At 40.1% G+C, this 16,500-nt stretch overlaps 2 protein-coding genes and 1 long non-coding RNA gene across 5 annotated transcripts; 1 reads left to right on the plus strand and 2 right to left on the minus strand.

Moving 5' to 3' along the window:
- Positions 1 to 1,161: 1,161 nt before the first annotated feature.
- Positions 1,162 to 2,841, plus strand: LOC113688641 (uncharacterized). The gene is made up of 2 exons (XR_003448015.2): positions 1,162 to 1,420; positions 2,471 to 2,841. It is a non-coding gene; the product is annotated as an uncharacterized lncRNA (long non-coding RNA).
- Positions 2,842 to 3,586: 745 nt separating this feature from the next.
- On the minus strand, positions 3,587 to 6,217 carry LOC113688636 (uncharacterized). Its single transcript, XM_027206526.2, has 2 exons — positions 5,966 to 6,217; positions 3,587 to 5,857 (listed from the first exon to the last, which is right to left on the minus strand). Exon 2 carries the CDS (start codon positions 5,609 to 5,611, stop codon positions 3,905 to 3,907), a length of 1,707 nt encoding a protein of 568 aa, XP_027062327.1. The 5' UTR covers positions 5,612 to 5,857; positions 5,966 to 6,217; the 3' UTR covers positions 3,587 to 3,904.
- A 2,074-nt stretch (positions 6,218 to 8,291) lies between these two features.
- On the minus strand, positions 8,292 to 15,402 carry LOC113688203 (uncharacterized). Of its 3 annotated transcripts, none has more exons than XM_072051574.1 (16): positions 15,059 to 15,402; positions 14,767 to 14,952; positions 14,465 to 14,597; positions 13,914 to 14,325; positions 13,700 to 13,818; positions 13,552 to 13,629; positions 13,249 to 13,389; positions 12,856 to 12,900; positions 12,289 to 12,455; positions 12,034 to 12,112; positions 11,883 to 11,968; positions 11,621 to 11,750; positions 10,664 to 10,796; positions 9,717 to 9,883; positions 9,099 to 9,291; positions 8,292 to 8,958 (listed from the first exon to the last, which is right to left on the minus strand). In XM_072051574.1, exons 3-16 carry the CDS (start codon positions 14,492 to 14,494, stop codon positions 8,750 to 8,752), a joined length of 1,989 nt encoding a protein of 662 aa, XP_071907675.1. In that variant the 5' UTR covers positions 14,495 to 14,597; positions 14,767 to 14,952; positions 15,059 to 15,402; the 3' UTR covers positions 8,292 to 8,749. The 3 variants fall into 3 exon arrangements, with proteins under 3 accessions (XP_071907675.1, XP_027061746.1, XP_027061745.1); XM_027205945.2 differs by having other exon boundaries at positions 8,292 to 8,955; positions 14,418 to 14,597; XM_027205944.2 differs by having other exon boundaries at positions 14,418 to 14,597.
- Between the last annotated feature and the right edge of the window lie 1,098 nt (positions 15,403 to 16,500).

Below are 16,500 nucleotides of genomic sequence, written 5' to 3' on the forward strand. Positions count from 1 at the left end.
GATGAGAAGTGGATTGTCAGATAAAGGGTCCGAATCTTAAACCCGATGGCGAAAAAGATTTTAAGAACCCTTCCACGACCATTAGTTTAATCCTAATGGTTACAACAACCACCAGCACCACCACTTGGCGAGTTTGAGTTTTAAAATTTATTCACCCAATCCAAATTAATCACAAGATTTGTAGGTGATCCAAGCTGCCTAGTGCATGGAATAACTTATGCCAGAAGCCGACGATCGAAACGAATCATCTGCAGTAGGTGGCAGATACTAGTACTTGAACTAGTACTTCAAGTACTTGAATTTTATATATCTCTTTAATTACTTTGGAGGAGGTGGAAAAGGGAATGGGATGCTGGGAATGGAAGGGATTTTTGGGATAGGAACAGGGATTTAAAAGGGTAGTGGTGGGAGTGAAAAGATAAAGGGCAGCGGGAATTGTTGGAAATATGGAAGGTAGGGCGGGGATGGCTGGGAAAGGTGGAATGGGAGGGAGGAATTGACGGTAGAGTGATGGGTAGGCCTGGGATTGATGGCATGCAGCAGTTTACGAGCTGCCATGCACTGGGCGGTGAGGAGGGTGAACAAAACAGCTAGCATGAAAAAAGTCATGCTCATAAACCAACATCCTCGCCATTGTTAATAATTGCTCGGCCGGCTAGCTAGCTTGTGTGAGATGGTAAATTAACCTTGGAGGGATCGGAGTTCAATGTGCTGTTGTTTTGGAAGTTTTTGTGTAATAGTAACACATATGCAACTCTCCAATTAAGCTTGGATGACTGATACAAGACGATTGGGATCTCGGGTGAGCAGTTCATTGAAACCTTGGGTTAATTTCTAGTGGTCAATTACTAGTTTTGTGCGACTTTGTGATAAAACTCCCAACTTTTAGGCCTACTCTCAAGCAAACATTTAAACATGTATCCAAAAAAGAAATTAGCAAACACATTTCTTAATTACTTTTTTATTTCAAAATACGTCAAGTTAAATCATTATATTACAATTTTTTTTTTATTTTACTAAATTTTAAAAAATAGTAATTCAAACGGGCTCTTAGTTTGCTAAGGCAGCCCGTCTTTTACAACCTGAGTTTGTATTGGGCCTCATTTTCAAGAAACAAAAAAGGTTTATCGTTCACAATGAGCCCATTGGGAGAGTGGACCTTGCGGCCAGCCCATCTCTCAGGGAGCATCCAAATCGACGACGGGAAGAGAGAAGAATTAGGGTTTCAAGCAGCACCTATAAATAAATACTCGTAGTCCGAACTTAAAATAAAAAGAGGGTCCCCGTTCCCTACCCCTTTTCACGGCTATGAAATCAACTGGCTCGATCCTCATATCCTATTAGGGTCGGTAATTTTGACTGATCTGGAGAATTGGGCGGAGGCCGCTACATTTTCTGAGGCAACAACATGAGGGCAAAGGTCTAGCCTCCTTTCATTTCTTTTTCGTTTTTAATTTAGCATTTAAAAAAAAAATATTTTGTTATTCAAAAATTCCTTGATCATTCACTAGAAGGTTTATTTGATTTATCAGTAGAGCATGATCAATTGTCGATCTGTCTATCATATTGCATGACTTGTTGTTGATGTATTGTATTCCATGTAAATATAGCCTTCGTTTAAGATGATAGTTCGAATCTAATGATAAATAGTTCCATTTGTCGAGAAATGCTTGCACACAAATAGGATGCTCCAATGTGGTAGTATGTATGTATTTGGTTTTCTCTGTTTTTTGATGAGCTTTGCCGTGTTGGGTTTAGGATTTCCGGGGTTTTTCCCCTTATGTTGCGTTGTCATGTTACTACGAATTTGGTGCATTTTCTAGGTGGATATAAAAAGGAATGGATTGTACTCCCTGAGATTGACATATATAAAAGAGGGGTTAGACAAAGAAAGAAGTCTTCTACTATGGCGCTAGTAAATCATTGGGCGGAATCATGATATTTTGTGTTCTGTTTTGCTATGCTTTTATTTTGCTTCGCATTTCAAGGATGTTACTTTTTTTTTCTGGTTGTGGAATTATCATTTCTACATGTACTGCGTACTGCTGTCCAGCAGCTGTTGAGAACTCGGGAATGCGTTGCATAGTGTATCCCCTTGTAATTGAAGCTGTTTTGTTTTATCCTAATGCTGTTTTTGATTAACAATTGTTGATGTTGTGCATTATTTAATGCAAGTGTTTGATCCATGCCAACTCTGTTTACCAAACAGGATTAGATGGTGGTTGTCGAAAATTTGACATTCTTCTAGATGCTAACATGCTGCTGTTCTAAATTTCCCTAACCTATGTTATCGTACCTACCAAATACATGGTTATTTTGGTAAATAGAAAAGTGACAGACGGCTTACACCCCAAGTTATCCTTCACCTTTATGAACATCTTTATGTGTAGTTAGATATCATGTACCGATAACTCAACCCATACTTCCTTAACCCATACTTCTACTGATGTTTGTTTTGGGCAATTTGCAGTGGAAGAAGAAGCGCATGAGGAGGCTCAAGAGGAAGCGCCGAAAGATGAGACAAAGATCCAAGTAGAAGCTGGATACCACATGGTTTCTTCATATTTGAACCTGCATCTTTTTCATGACCTGCTTTTGGCTCCTGATGTCAAGCAGCTCTTATGTGTGGATGAAAGTTTTAGCTGGGGAAACTACCATCTTATATGTCTACTGTTCTGCAAGACTCTTTAAAAAATTTACTTAGTTGTTTTAGTAACTTTTGTGTCTATTCCAGTGTAAGCGGCATGTTGTGTCTAAAAACCTATTTTTCCCTAATTTGAAACTGGAACTAGTGTTTTGACATGGAAGGTATTAGTTTATAAAATATGTATTGGTTGACCATCCAGGCGGAACCAGGGTTTTGCACTTCTAAGTTTCAAGTGGTGCAATTCTGATAGATTTTGACGCCTGCAGCCCCTCAGCTGATCTCCATTTTCTAATCAACAATTCAGTGTCCTACTTGGTGAATTTGCACCGCTTGGCACCTTGTCAAGCATAGGTGCGTGTTGGGCGGCAATCTGATTAGATCTCTATCAGAAAAGAGTACCTCGATTGCCTTTTTGTGCGACGGGGTAAAGATGCCTTCTTTCTTGGTGCGTGTATGTGGGAAAAAACTGGCTGAGCGGGCATAATCAGGAACTGTTCGATGCTTACCCCAGTCTAGGTATTGGCCCACGTACAGCTGGAAGGAGCTGCAGGTTGCATCCGTGTTTCGTCTAACACACAATGCAGTGGTAAACTGACAGGTTGGATGAGGGCATCAAGTTCTTAATAGATAATACTACTCTCTTGCATAAACCTGACAACTTGCTTTCTGTGGATGATCTCGGAATGCAATGAAGTGAATAATCTATCAACCAAAGAAGTATTTGATGTTTTAAAGTAAAACAGATCCAGTTTCACTATGGAACATTAGTTCAGAGAAAAAGAATAAACAAAAAGATAAAAAGGAAGTTGTGAGAATTATGGGAGATCGATCGTTAAAGGGGCTGTAGATATTTCTGTGTTGTTGGAGTTTCTGTTTTCACAGCAGAAATTCATAGAAACATTGGCAAAGTATTGTTATTAATACGCAATTGGCAAAGTATTTGCAACGTTGAAGCTAGGAGCGGATCCCGCTCTAATATATATAGTCAGAAGAGAATAGTGATAGATGTACAGTGTGAGTAGAAAGCTAGGAGTAAGGTTAAAAGTGAAGTGATACAAACTTGAAGCCGACCAATGCCAACATGTAACCAATCACCGTTGGGTTCTTCACAGTCATTACTCTTTACTGTCTTGCACACTGAGGCTGAGCGCACAAGTTTGTCGAGATTTCCCTTACATGCTCAGCAGTTACTGCCAACGGTGATTCTTCAACAATCACCCATTGCCTCCTCACCGTCCCATTGCTACAGAGAGCTGTCTATATCGATAACTCTTCAATGTCATATTGCATAACAATCCTTTCAACTGTACTTCTACTGACGACTTGTCTCTGATGCAGCTCTTTCAAAACTGCTGCTGCCAGCTCCCTTTCTTCTTCGCGAATGATCCCTTCCACTAAAATAGTATAAGTCGTCTCACTAGGCATATAGCCTTTCTCAATCATCATCTCAAAGACTTCCAAGGACAAGTCTGTTCTCCGAGATTTGCATAACCCAAGCACAAGGGCGTTGAAGTTATCCGTGTCAGGTCTGTAGCCACTTAATTCCATGATTCTAAAAACATCTATAGCCACGCCAAGCATCCTCTCCATGCACAGTCCTCTAATCAAAGATGAATAGGTATATGAATCTGGATTAAAGCCGCAGGTTGTCATTTCATACAGCAGCTTAAATGCCGCATACGTGTTCCCCTTCTTACACAGACTAGAAATCACTGTTCTGTAGAAATCATGATTGGAGGAACTCTGCTTAGGCCTCAAACTTTGGATGGTTGAGAATGCCTCTTGCACCATCCCCTCCTCACAAAGCAAGGCAATGGCATTGTATGTGCCCTCATTAGGGCTGCAATGACGGTACATCATTTCATCCAGGCATTTAATTACAGCATCCAGCTTCCTCTCTTTGCACAGACGAGCAATGATTGGATTGTAGCTGGCTGCAGTGGGCTTCAACTGCCCGCCTCTGTGCATTTCATCCACAACCTTGAGGGCGTGATCAGTTCGGCCATGAAAGGCAAGGGAGCCAATCAAGATATTATAGGTGACTATTGTTGGGGAGCGATCATCTCCAACCATCTCAGCCAGAAGTTCATTTGCCTCTGCCCACCGTCCTTCATAGCACAAGGTTCTCAACAAAATATTATAGCTCACAACGTTGGGGTTGAATCCCTTCGAAGGCAAATTCCTGAAAAGCTGTATTGCTTCATCGACTCTACCTTCCTTGCACAAACCAGTCAATATGACATTATAACTAACCAAATTAGGCGTTCCACCTTTAGCAATTATTTCATCTAAGAGTCTCATTGCCTCGTTAACCCCTCTTTCCTTATAAGCAGCCTCAAGCAAGATTGAGTATGTAAATGCATTTGGCACCAGTCCCTTCTGCATCAGCCTATCGACAAATTGCAGGTTCTGATCCAAGTTTCCTCGCATACAAAGACCTCTGACAAGAGAATTATAAGTCACAGTATTGGTCGGGTATCCGTTTTCCTCCATTTTTTCAACTAATTGCATGGCATGACCAACATTTCCTCTCTTACATAAATGATTCACCAAGAAAGTATACGAAGCTGCATCCGGAATACTACCTGATGCAATCAACATTTCCATGACCCTAGTTGCCTTTCGGAGTTTATTGGACTTGCAAAGATCATACAGCAACTGCGTTGCCTGAACAACATCAGGCATGTGGCGTTTTCCGACCATGTATTCCAAGTACAAGAAAGCATCATTCATCCTAAGCTCTTTGGTTCTAGGGTCGTTCCTGCCAGATCTCCAGTTGGGCAACGTGAAAACGGTATCTTGAGAAGCAAATGCCGTCTGGGTAGAGGCCAACAGTCTAGGTAAACCATTGTTGAGGGAAAAAGAATGGAACTTCAATACTTTGGAAGAGAATCCAGCAGAATTTCTTGAATGTTCTGAAGAAGGGTGTTTTATAGGTGATACAGAGTTTAATAGGACTGCCATGGATTCCAGCAAATGCTTGAAGGCTGAAGCTACTGATAGGTCTCTTAGAAGTCAGACAAAAAGGGTTGTAAAGCTTGGACTCTGGGTGCAGATCAGAGCTTCGAATTTAAAGCAAGCAATCTGCTTGACTGAACTCTTGAAAGGGAACAATAGGATTCCGTATATTTTCATTTGCTTTTTGATCAAAACCTTGGCTACACCATCACTGCTAATAACTCTTCCCAGCCCCGGTACAGAATATACAATCTTAAAAAAAAAAAAAAAAAAAACACTAACTGTGATAAAAGAAAAAAATTGACGGGGAAAAATTATGATCAAGAAAAACGAAGACAAGCGGGATGATGCAGTACGTACAAGAGAGTCTAATCACCAATTCCTTTTCTTTCTTTGCTAATTCCCCCTTCGACCAGAACCGTCGGGCCGTTTTCACTGCGTTTGAAACGCGAATTAAAGTCGGGTTTTCCGTCGCATCATGCGGCTGTAATACATCTCTTGTTTCGTTTCTAGAAAATGTAAAATAGAATGTGATTTATTTCAGTCCAGTCTTGTCCACAGGTGACAGTCGACATTGCTGTAGCTTCTATCCGATGTTATGTTATCCGGAACTTTGACAAAAAAGATAGACCAATAAAAAAGTCGCTGTGTCCCAAGTGGGTTTTGCTCTCATAAGAAGATAGGATTCACCACTTTAAAAAGTCTTCCACACTATTGTTCAGCCCAAGCCCGAGATTCATAAAATTTTCAATTATGGGTCATCCGGAAAAGGCCCAAGTACAGAATGGAAGAGACGCAAGAACCAGAGAAGTGCTCAATCACAAATTTCGAAAAAAAGACGGCAAAAAGCACGGACGATATACGATACGCGACAGCTCAGGCAAAGGTTTCAGAAGACGATGCATTGAGAATCGGGTACAAAGCAGGCACTCCACTTGAAGGAGGCAAGATTGCCGACTCTGAGCCCGTTGATCTTTTCTCAAGTGCCCACAACATCTCCAGAGCCCAGCAACAGCCGAAGCACCAGGACCGAAGGACAGCTCAGGATCAACTGCCACCCTCTGCAGATCAGTCTCAACGCGACCCCAAAAATGCCCAAGTAGCCATGTCCGATTTCAAAACCCAGCAGCACTAACCATATCCGCCCACCCACCCGATCATTTTCCCTTTTTGTATCCCACGTTGTTATCGTAATTCCACCGTGATTTCCTCATTTTGTGCAATTTCTTTTTTCTTTGGGTTCTTTTAATTGGTCTTCATTTTGTGCAATTTAGCGTCCAATGAAACGCGCTTAGTTAATACGACGCCCTTGAGAGCTCTTCGTCACTCGTCCGCCTCACCACCGATAGTTAATCCACCGTTCTTTGCAAACAACACCACCCGAAAAAAAACAAAAACAAAAACATAACAAAAAAAGGGAAAAACGCCAATTTAGTCCCTAAATTTTTTTTTCTGTTGATTTAGTCCCTATACATTATTTATAGCCAATTTCATTTCTAAACTTATATTTCGATTCCAATCAAGGAGTTTCGCGGCGGGGCCACCACATAATTTTCGTCAGCTTCCCAATCGAGCAACAAGAAGGGGTATTTTAGGAACTTCCATTCTAAAGCCTTAACTAAAATTAAAAAAAGGTGCAATCTTGCCGTTTTCCCCCGAAATGTCTAAAACCCAATTCAATGGAGAAATACCCACCCAAAATCCAAATCTCCCGCAAAACCCAATGTGGCGGAATTATGCGGTGGATTTTCAAAGCAAGGACCAATGCAGCAGAACCAAATGCAAAACCCTCAAGCCGATGATGGCCTCAGCTCATCCTTTGGAGTCACCTCTCGTCCTCGTGAGGAGTCCATCGCCGCCGCCAATCCTTCCTTCACCGACGGAGTTGCCACCCAGGATATCCACATAGACCCCTTGACTTCTCTCGCCCTTTGAATCTTTCTTTCTGACTCCTGCCATGATTCCGCTTTCATGTCCCAATCCATCAAATCAAGGGCTGAGGATATTCAACCATTCGATTATTTTGATCCCAGGTCCGATCCAAACCAACTTCTTCTCCGGCGGAACAGCTATGGTTCTGCCAATGGAGTCACTACCACGACGCCGATCGTGACCATCCGGAATCAGAATCATTGGAGAAATAGCTATGGTTGTAGCAGTGACGATGTCAATTTGAAATTGGATAGTGGGGGTTTACAGAGGATATAATCCTAGAAACAAAAATTGTCGAAAATTGCCCGTCATGTTACAGTTTCACGGTGGAGTGGGAGCAATGCTTTAGTGGCGAATGATTTGTTTTGCAGGCGGATTGCTTCAGTGGAGATTGCACCTTTTTTTAATTTTGGTTAAGACTTTAGGATAGAAGTTCCTAAAATACCCCTTCTTGTTGCTCAATTGGGAAGCTGACGGAAATTATGCGGTGGCGCGGCCGCGAAACTCCTTAATTGGAACCAGAATATAAGTTTAAGAATTAAATTGGCTATAAATAATGTATAGGGACTAAATCGACAGAAAAAAAAAATTTAGGGACTAAATTGGCGATTTTTCCAAAAAAAAAAAGACAAAAAGCAATGTTTTGCCCACTATCATCCAAAAAACTTTTTGCGATTTTTAATCTCAGTCAAGTAAAGTGCCTAACAATATATGGTCCTCTCGAAAGATTGCAATTCCTACCATTCGAGGCCGATTCAGCACAAAAAATACATACATCCATGTTGAATTAGTTTTTAAGTAACATCGGACCAGTATGGTACAACAGGTGAACATTTTGTGTGAAAGAAGTACAGTAAAAATCACCGCCCGCATCAAAATTGGCTCATCCTATTAACACCTCTGCTTCCTGTGATCCTCATTTCTGTTAATATACAAAGGCAATGACCGCAAACCTAGCTTTTCACAGCTTCATCTCAATCTTCGCTTAGCCAAAATGGTAGGGTGGCACTTTACAAGCAGGCCTCGTTTCGATTTTTTAATAGTTGCTTCATACTGATCAAATATATGCAACAATCCCATCTTCAATACCCGCCTCGCCTCTACTCCAATCGAATTATGCAGGGAGCAAGCACGGAATCACAGCTTGCTCAATTTGGATCTTGCTCGGTGCGAGTTTTTGTAATTCGCACCATGCCTAGGTACTACTTACGCTTATTCGACGGTTGCAGTTCTCCTTTCTAGTAATGACTCCAGAAACGCTGAGCACAATGTTGTAAAAGGAGGAAGATTATGAGATGGTCCGTCAAGAATCATCTCCCAGCTCCTTTCAGATGCTGCTGTTGCAATTGATGCACTGCGTTCCCTTTCTAAGTTGAATTCTGGAAGTTTACCATAAATGGAAGTATACCCATATCTCCCTGCTGAAGGTGGAAAAGAATTTGCACGTGTTTTTAGCATATAAATTGTCGAACAAAACTTTTAGGAAAGATTTCACATTCAAAAAGGATTACTATATGCACTGGCAATGCATAAAAAGATTTACAGGAGACAACAGCCTCACCTGTCTCCCCAAAGTCAACCAGGCTCTCCGGCTGAGAGGTACATCGAATAGGGGCCGACTCCCCAAATGGGTCCAAGAGGACATATTCATGAGCTCCGTTAATGTATGTCAGCACCTCCACTGATTTTCTTTCAGCATTGCCATCCTCTAATCTTGAGCTTGCATCAATGAAAGCAAGAGACCCACCCTGAGCCTGCACGGGGAGCTATTCCATTAAAGCTACAGCATAGCTTGCTAGAGCCCCTAGGTCTCATCTACTCAAAGTTGATTAACCCCTACTCCACAAAATGGACCTAGAAAGTCCCAGAACATACCAGTAACTCCCGTGAATGGCCTTTATTGTAGCTACGCTAGGATAATCAAGGCCAGTCAAACTCAGTTAGAAATGCTTTCTCATTTTGAACACAAAGGCTACTAGTTAATATGACAAATGCACTCTGGCGAGGAAAGCAACCAAGACGTTTTCAGACGTTAAAGCTATACACGAGTAAAGAAACCACACAACATGAAGTCCTCTATAAAGTGAGTAAAGAAGCTGCTTTGTACTTAATTGCCCTTTGACCACAGGTCCAACAAGAAAACTAGAAATGGTGAAAAGTTAAAAGAGGAAACTTTTACCTTTTGGACAAACCAGGTGGAGACAGGGATTGCTTTGTCTACATGGAATAACAAGATCACCCCATCTACACCATGTGTAGAGCGATATAAACACTCTGTACTCTTAGATGATGTGGGTAGATGAGCGAGGACAGCAAAGGAGGAACCATCCGTTGCACAGGACACAGCTACAAAGACAAAAAGAAAAGTTCAACATAATGGAACAACATGTATAAAGTACGGATGACAATGACAAGTTAGCCATAAAAGAGTAAAGCAGACAAAAACTGCTGCTGGCTACAATTACTAAAACCAAATGCACAACCGAATACACAAGCTACAGATTATCAACCCTTTGTATTCTCAAATTCTCTTTGAGGCAGAAAATAAAGATGAAAAACATATAGCCAGTTGACAACGGCCCGATCAAGCATGTAGGACTGGCGATTTGGCTTAGACTATTAAAAAAATCGATCTCTCACTCTCTCTTTTATCAGTGGCAAGATTGATGATGACTCTTCGTTTGTGGCTAATTCTCTACAGCTTTTGATGAGCTACAATCAGCTTATTCAAAATTGAAAAATGCTAATTGTCAAAAGCAGACATTTGATAGCTTTTAAAAACAGCTTTTAGCTTTTCTAACTATTAAAAAACAAATTATGTTCCAATTTTTTTTAATAGATTTTCCACATTAACTTCTTCAATTTCAAAAAAGCTGCTTATATCTTTTCATAAGCTGTTGAGAACATGCCCTTAGTCCATCAGACAGACTTTCTACCTACCTATTAACAGGCTACTATGTCAAAAAGATCCAAACCATTAAAAATTTTAAAAGAATCTACAATGACCTTGAATCAGAGTGGTGACGTTAGTCTCTTAAAGCAATGATTAATTGCTGAACTTATTATGAAAATTACATGATTCCCACTTTCCCCTTTTGTGCAGATGAAAGAAAAGAAAACACAAACCTTCAGCATGAAGCTTGTATGACCACAATACTGAAAGATTGGACATACTCCAAAGGAACAGTTCAGGGCTTGATCCTTGGGATGCAGATACAAGATAGTCAGACTTTCCCACAAATGAGAGCTTTCTGATTGTCTGCGCAGTGAAATAAATTCATATGAGAGAGCAAGATAACTCATATGGAGTAAAGCAACTAGAAATACAATAAAAAGTTTGGATGCCATTTTTGCAGAAATGCTTCCCTTCTTTTCCTTGGAACCGTTATTGCCCATTCCCCCAAAAGCCAATAAGCAGCTGCACGTTTCCACGTTACGTGTTGGTAAGTAATATAACGGGTTTCATCTATTGACCTTTTAGATCATAATCTCCCTATCTTGCCAAACAGGTCAAGGATAATAGCGGCAGAATGCCCCTTAATATCTCTAGGGAATTATGAGGACTTCTCTAAATTTCATGAAACAAACCAAACTGAGTGTTAAACAACTATGCTCAAATATTGATTGCAAATTCTGATTTTTGCAGTGCTATAGTACAAAATTGCCGGGAAAGCCATTGCCTTTCATCCTCATGAACATGTACCTTCACAAACTGCAACAAAACTTATCCAATCCTCTTTTAGTAGCCAATCATTCTAACAAAGTTTTGCCAAAAGAACAAGGCTATTAGCTAGTAATGCAGATGGTAATTAGTAAAGGTACTTTCAAGTAAACAATTTGAAGCAGCCTATGTTCCGGTGCATAAACCTATGAGACTATGACCCTACTTGAGATAAACACCAGGAGAGAGACTTTTAAGCATTCAACATTGTCTATCAGTCCACAATTTCCACTTGGCAAATCCAATAGAGGTACCCCTTGGCAAGGAATGAGAACAGACCTCCAGATGGTTAACAAATCCAATCTCAGGCATGAAGGAACTAGAGTAGAAAGTAAGAAAAGTCAATTTGTTCAGAAACTCACTTCAATACTCTCTCCAATTACAGCCACAAGAAAATTCCTGTCAGGATCCCACAATGTAATGACATTTTCAGCAGCAACAGCAAGAACAGAACCATCCATAGAGAATGTTGCAGCTGTCATTGGCTTCTGTCTACAAGGGCAAAACTTCTTTTAAGTCTACTGGAGCATATTTTTGATTGATTAAAACACCAGAAAACATGAACAAAAAGACATGCCAACTCTTTAGAACCATTTTAAAGGGAAAATTAAGCAGTGAGCATACTTGTAGGAACCAGCAGCATGGCATGTCCATCCATTACTCTGGGCCTTCTGGTCCTTCCCTGAGACTCCATAACCACATTTCCAAACCTGCAAATTCCAAAAACTTAAGCAGGGCTTGCTAACAGAAAACTCTAATACAAGATATTACAAACCTTGAAATCAGCACCATATGAGGTGCTGACAGCCATTTGACGGGTAGGATGGAATGCAACATCTGAAACACCTGCATCCCTATAAAATGCAGCATTTAGCACAAGTCACTTAAAAAAAAAAAACTTGTTCTCTTCGTTTTAGAACAAAGTTAATCAGGGATTAAATATTGGATGTGTTAAGCGATTTATCATGCTATAGCAAGACTGTTCATGCACAGGTTGAAACCAAGAATTTCTACTTAGACAAGGACAAACCTGTGTGGTTCATATACAACAGTGGATAAGCTAAATTCTTTACTTTGAGAGCTACACTCCCAGAATTTTAAACTTACAAGGCCCCCTATTCCTTCTTCAGGAAGCCTAGTTTCAACAGTGCCCATGCTATAACCATCAGGGGAGAGGGCAACCAAATTCACAATCACCTACAAAATACAAAATAATGCAAAAATCGTTATGTGTTTCCAAGAGGTAAGATTGCATACTCAAATAAATGGAATTAGATATTCCTGGAGTAACTAAACTAGCCTAGAACAATGCAGACCCCAATCACAATAATTGTTGCTGCACATTGAAAGAATCTAAATCTGATTAAATAACCTTAAGCTGTAACTTTAATGAGTTAAGGATCTATAGATCATAGATCATTCTATAATTGTAACCTTCGCAGCAATAAATTGGCCCAGTGCAATAACCAATCATTCCATGATTGTTAGTTTACCTTTCCCTATTATAGATTTATATTAGTAAACCAAGAAGCCTTTGCTAACGTATCTACTTAGTCACAACAGAAAGAAGAATCAGCTTATTCAAAGTTATGCATACCGTGATTTCCTCCCCCGGTTGATGGTTCCTTTCACAGACTTGAACCTGCAAAAGAATAAAAGAAGATATCACAAATCCCCTGGTTGATGGTTGAAATGGAACCAAAAGAACAGAAAAGAGTATTTTCCAGCCAAAATAAATCCATTAAAGCAAAGACACTATCATGTAGCCACAGAAAAAGCCAGAGCATTGGAATAAAATGGAAGAGGAACTACCCGAAAAAAAACTAGAGAGGTAGTAGTTTCAGAATGAACAACAGAAATTTGAGAATTGTAAGTGAAAGGCCAAGAAATTCAAGCGTAATCCACTTATCTCACTTGCAGAAACCAAATTACTAGGTCTAGCATTTGACTGAAGTTGGCATAGAGCTGACTCCAATCGGAACAAGATTACCTCAGAAATTTCACGGTCATCGAACAAGCTGTAAAATTGGATACGGTAATTCTCCGTACATATAGCAGCCAAACCATCAGAGTGATTAAAAGCAACCCCGCTGCATGAGCCCTCATTGAATTGCAAAACTGAACTGGGAGGCTGAAAGTTAAGCATATGAGTTCCCTTATGGCAGTTATGCATGAAATAATTTGCGCTTCACCTTTACATTTCAGCTGAGTTAATCTCCTATGACTCAAGCGTGCAGACCCAATTGACTAAAGAGACATAAATAAAATGCCACATCTATGCAAATTTACCAACCTTGATGCCAGAAATAGATCTCGAGATAACCATTGAAGGCATTTTCAGCAGATGAATGAGATTATCTGCACAGGATACCTGAACAAACCATATGAGTAAAAGCTAATGCAATCGAACCATATCCCAAGAGCTAAACAGCTCCACTTACAGAAGATAGGGAAGGATCCAAAGAATTTGTGAAATACAGAAGTGGAGACCCAATACGTGGAAGAAACTTTCTCTTCCCTGTGTCCAACTGCCATAGTACAAGGACTCCTTCTTTCCCACCTGTCACAAAATGGAAGAGTTCAATTTGGAAATATAGATCGCTCAATAAAAATAACAGGACTAAAGAATGACCAATCCTAAGGAATTCCAAATACCTGAGAACAAGTAGGCACCATCAGCAGAGAAAAGTAAGACGTTTACTTCAGCAGAATGCCAATGCCATGTGGTGCAAGAATCAGCATCATCATCCTGCCTCACTCCCGGCTTTTCCTCTGCATCTCCATGTGATGCACCATTTACCAAGTTATTATCACCACCAGAAAATGTCTTTTCCCCAACACCTCTCCATACTAAGATTCTCCCAGTAACATCACCAGCAGCTACAATTCTCTCTGTTGGATGAAAAGCTAGAGTGGTGAAGGTTTTTGTATGATGCAATCTCATTTTCTTGAGGGCAACATGATTAGCATCTCTTGCTGGGATTTCCCATATTCGAAGTTTGTGCTTTTCACAAATTCCAATGTAGTTTCCAAACGGACTAATGGTTATAATCTGGGGTTTTAAAGTCTGCAACAGCATACAGAATTCATTCAATCACATGAAAGCCGCCAGTGAGAAAATAGTGAAAACCTCTAACAAAAAGTAGAAAGGAATCTGACCTCAGCTAAAGTGAATTTATCTAAAAAACGAGACTGAGTTAAATTACACTTGCGAATCTGCCAGAATGCGGAGGCATTCCGATGTCCTTGCTTTTTCACCTCCTCGGTGCATAGATAAGCAAAGAGATGAGATGGCTGCTCACCATGATCAGCCGGTTTGCGTAATAAACCAGGAACCACCTGGAAACAAAGACGCAAAGATGCTATGCTTATCCACGACAAAGAAATGTTCAAACTCGACAAACGTGCAACCAACAAAAATTCAAACTTTATACTCCAGAAAAAGCAGAATGGCAGAAAACAGCTGAAACACCCAATAAATAAGTATTGAAGAAATGTATCAGATTACCATGGAGTGAATTGGGACGCGTATATTGATAGTCTTCATCAATTCGGAAGCGGAAAAATCCCAGTACCTAATGGTACCATCAAGCGAAGCCGTCCAACAATAAGCTAATATCTTATTGGCCGGCGAAGTTGGTGGCACCACTACCACCGATGTCACTAGTGCGGTGTGACCTTCAAGTTCATTTATCTACAGAATTGTAACGAAGGAAAATAAAAAATTACAAGCATTATTTACAACATGTGTGTATGTGTGTGTGTGTGTGTGTGTGTATTGAGGGAAGGTAATTAATTACGAGTAAGCCAGTGGAGGCGCTGAAGATAGAGACGGTGTTGCCGGTGCAGACGAGGAGTTTGTTAGTGTCGTTTGAGAATGCCGGCGGCGACGAAATATAGCTTTTTCCTCCTGCCTTAATCATCTTCCCTTTTACAGACAACAGGCCACTACTATCTAAATCTTAATCGTCGCCCCAGTTAAGAATTTGACGGCTTTGGACTTTGAGGTGCAACGGAATAGCCAACCCAGGCAAAGGATTCTAATTCACTTTTCTGTCAAAATAAACCCCTCATTCCTTAAACCCTACACATCACATCCAACGGGATGCTCGTACGACTGCGGTTTCTTGATTTTATTTTTATTTATTTATTATTATTACTTCTTCTTTTTTTTGGTCCTATTTTCATGGACCGGGTCATATTAGGTTGACGTTTGTGGGACTACGCACCTTTCATTCCAAGTACTTGGGCCTATCCTAGGACCAGACCATGTTATGGCAACAAGCTATTAGTGAGTAGCATTGTGCGGTCCAAGAGGACGTAGACTACGCTGACGAGTGGTTTGATATTGGATTTACAGCCCAACAAGGAGGAGGAAAAAACAAAAACTACGCTAGCCTCGTCTTTGTATATGATTCTAAGGAATTTCGTATAAACAGATAATGTACATATTATCAACGTTTAATTATAATATAATAACAAAAATTGAATTTTAATTAAGGATAAATTACATATAACTTCCTTGCAGTTTCTCTTACAATCACATGACCCCCTATCATTTAAAAATAACTGCATCATATTCTTGTGAAAATTTCATATAAAGTGAAAATACACAGAATTTAAGATAACTAACGTAGATTGTCTCTCACGTGAGCCTAATCCTTCAAAAATCCCCATTTATTTTTTAAAAATGAGATTTTTTTCTCCTAAATTGCCCATATTTAAACATTTTTCCCACGCTAATAATTTCTCCCTTTTTTTTCCACGTGAGTATGCTTCTTTATCCTCTATTTCTCTCACTCTGTTTTTTTCTCGTTTCTACAACACTATGCTTGCCGCCACCACCAACTCCCCGATCTCCACTGCCATATTGATCTCCATATATTCCATCATTCAAACCACATCTTCTACTAGGCTTCCACTTCTAATTCCCCAATTGAAACCAATGTTTCTTCTTTTTCCTTTCTTTGTTTTTGCACAAAATCTGGTGATGCCCCAAGTTCTAACTTAAGTTGAAACCAAGAAGTTGATGCTTCGTACTTCTTATTTTTCTTGCATTGATGCGATATAGTGAGCAAGTTAACGAATTATGTAAACACTTGTGGAAAGATGAAAATGTCAATTTTTTTTTTCCCTCCAATTGATGCTATTAGTCATATTCAATTCCGTCCATTTTTCACATTCTATAAAACCGCAAAGGGACTATGTAGTCATGGTAAAATAATGGGGGTCCATATGGTCA

Source organism: Coffea arabica, chromosome 5c (assembly GCF_036785885.1).
Source record: "Coffea arabica cultivar ET-39 chromosome 5c, Coffea Arabica ET-39 HiFi, whole genome shotgun sequence".
NCBI lineage: Eukaryota > Viridiplantae > Streptophyta > Magnoliopsida > Gentianales > Rubiaceae > Coffea > Coffea arabica.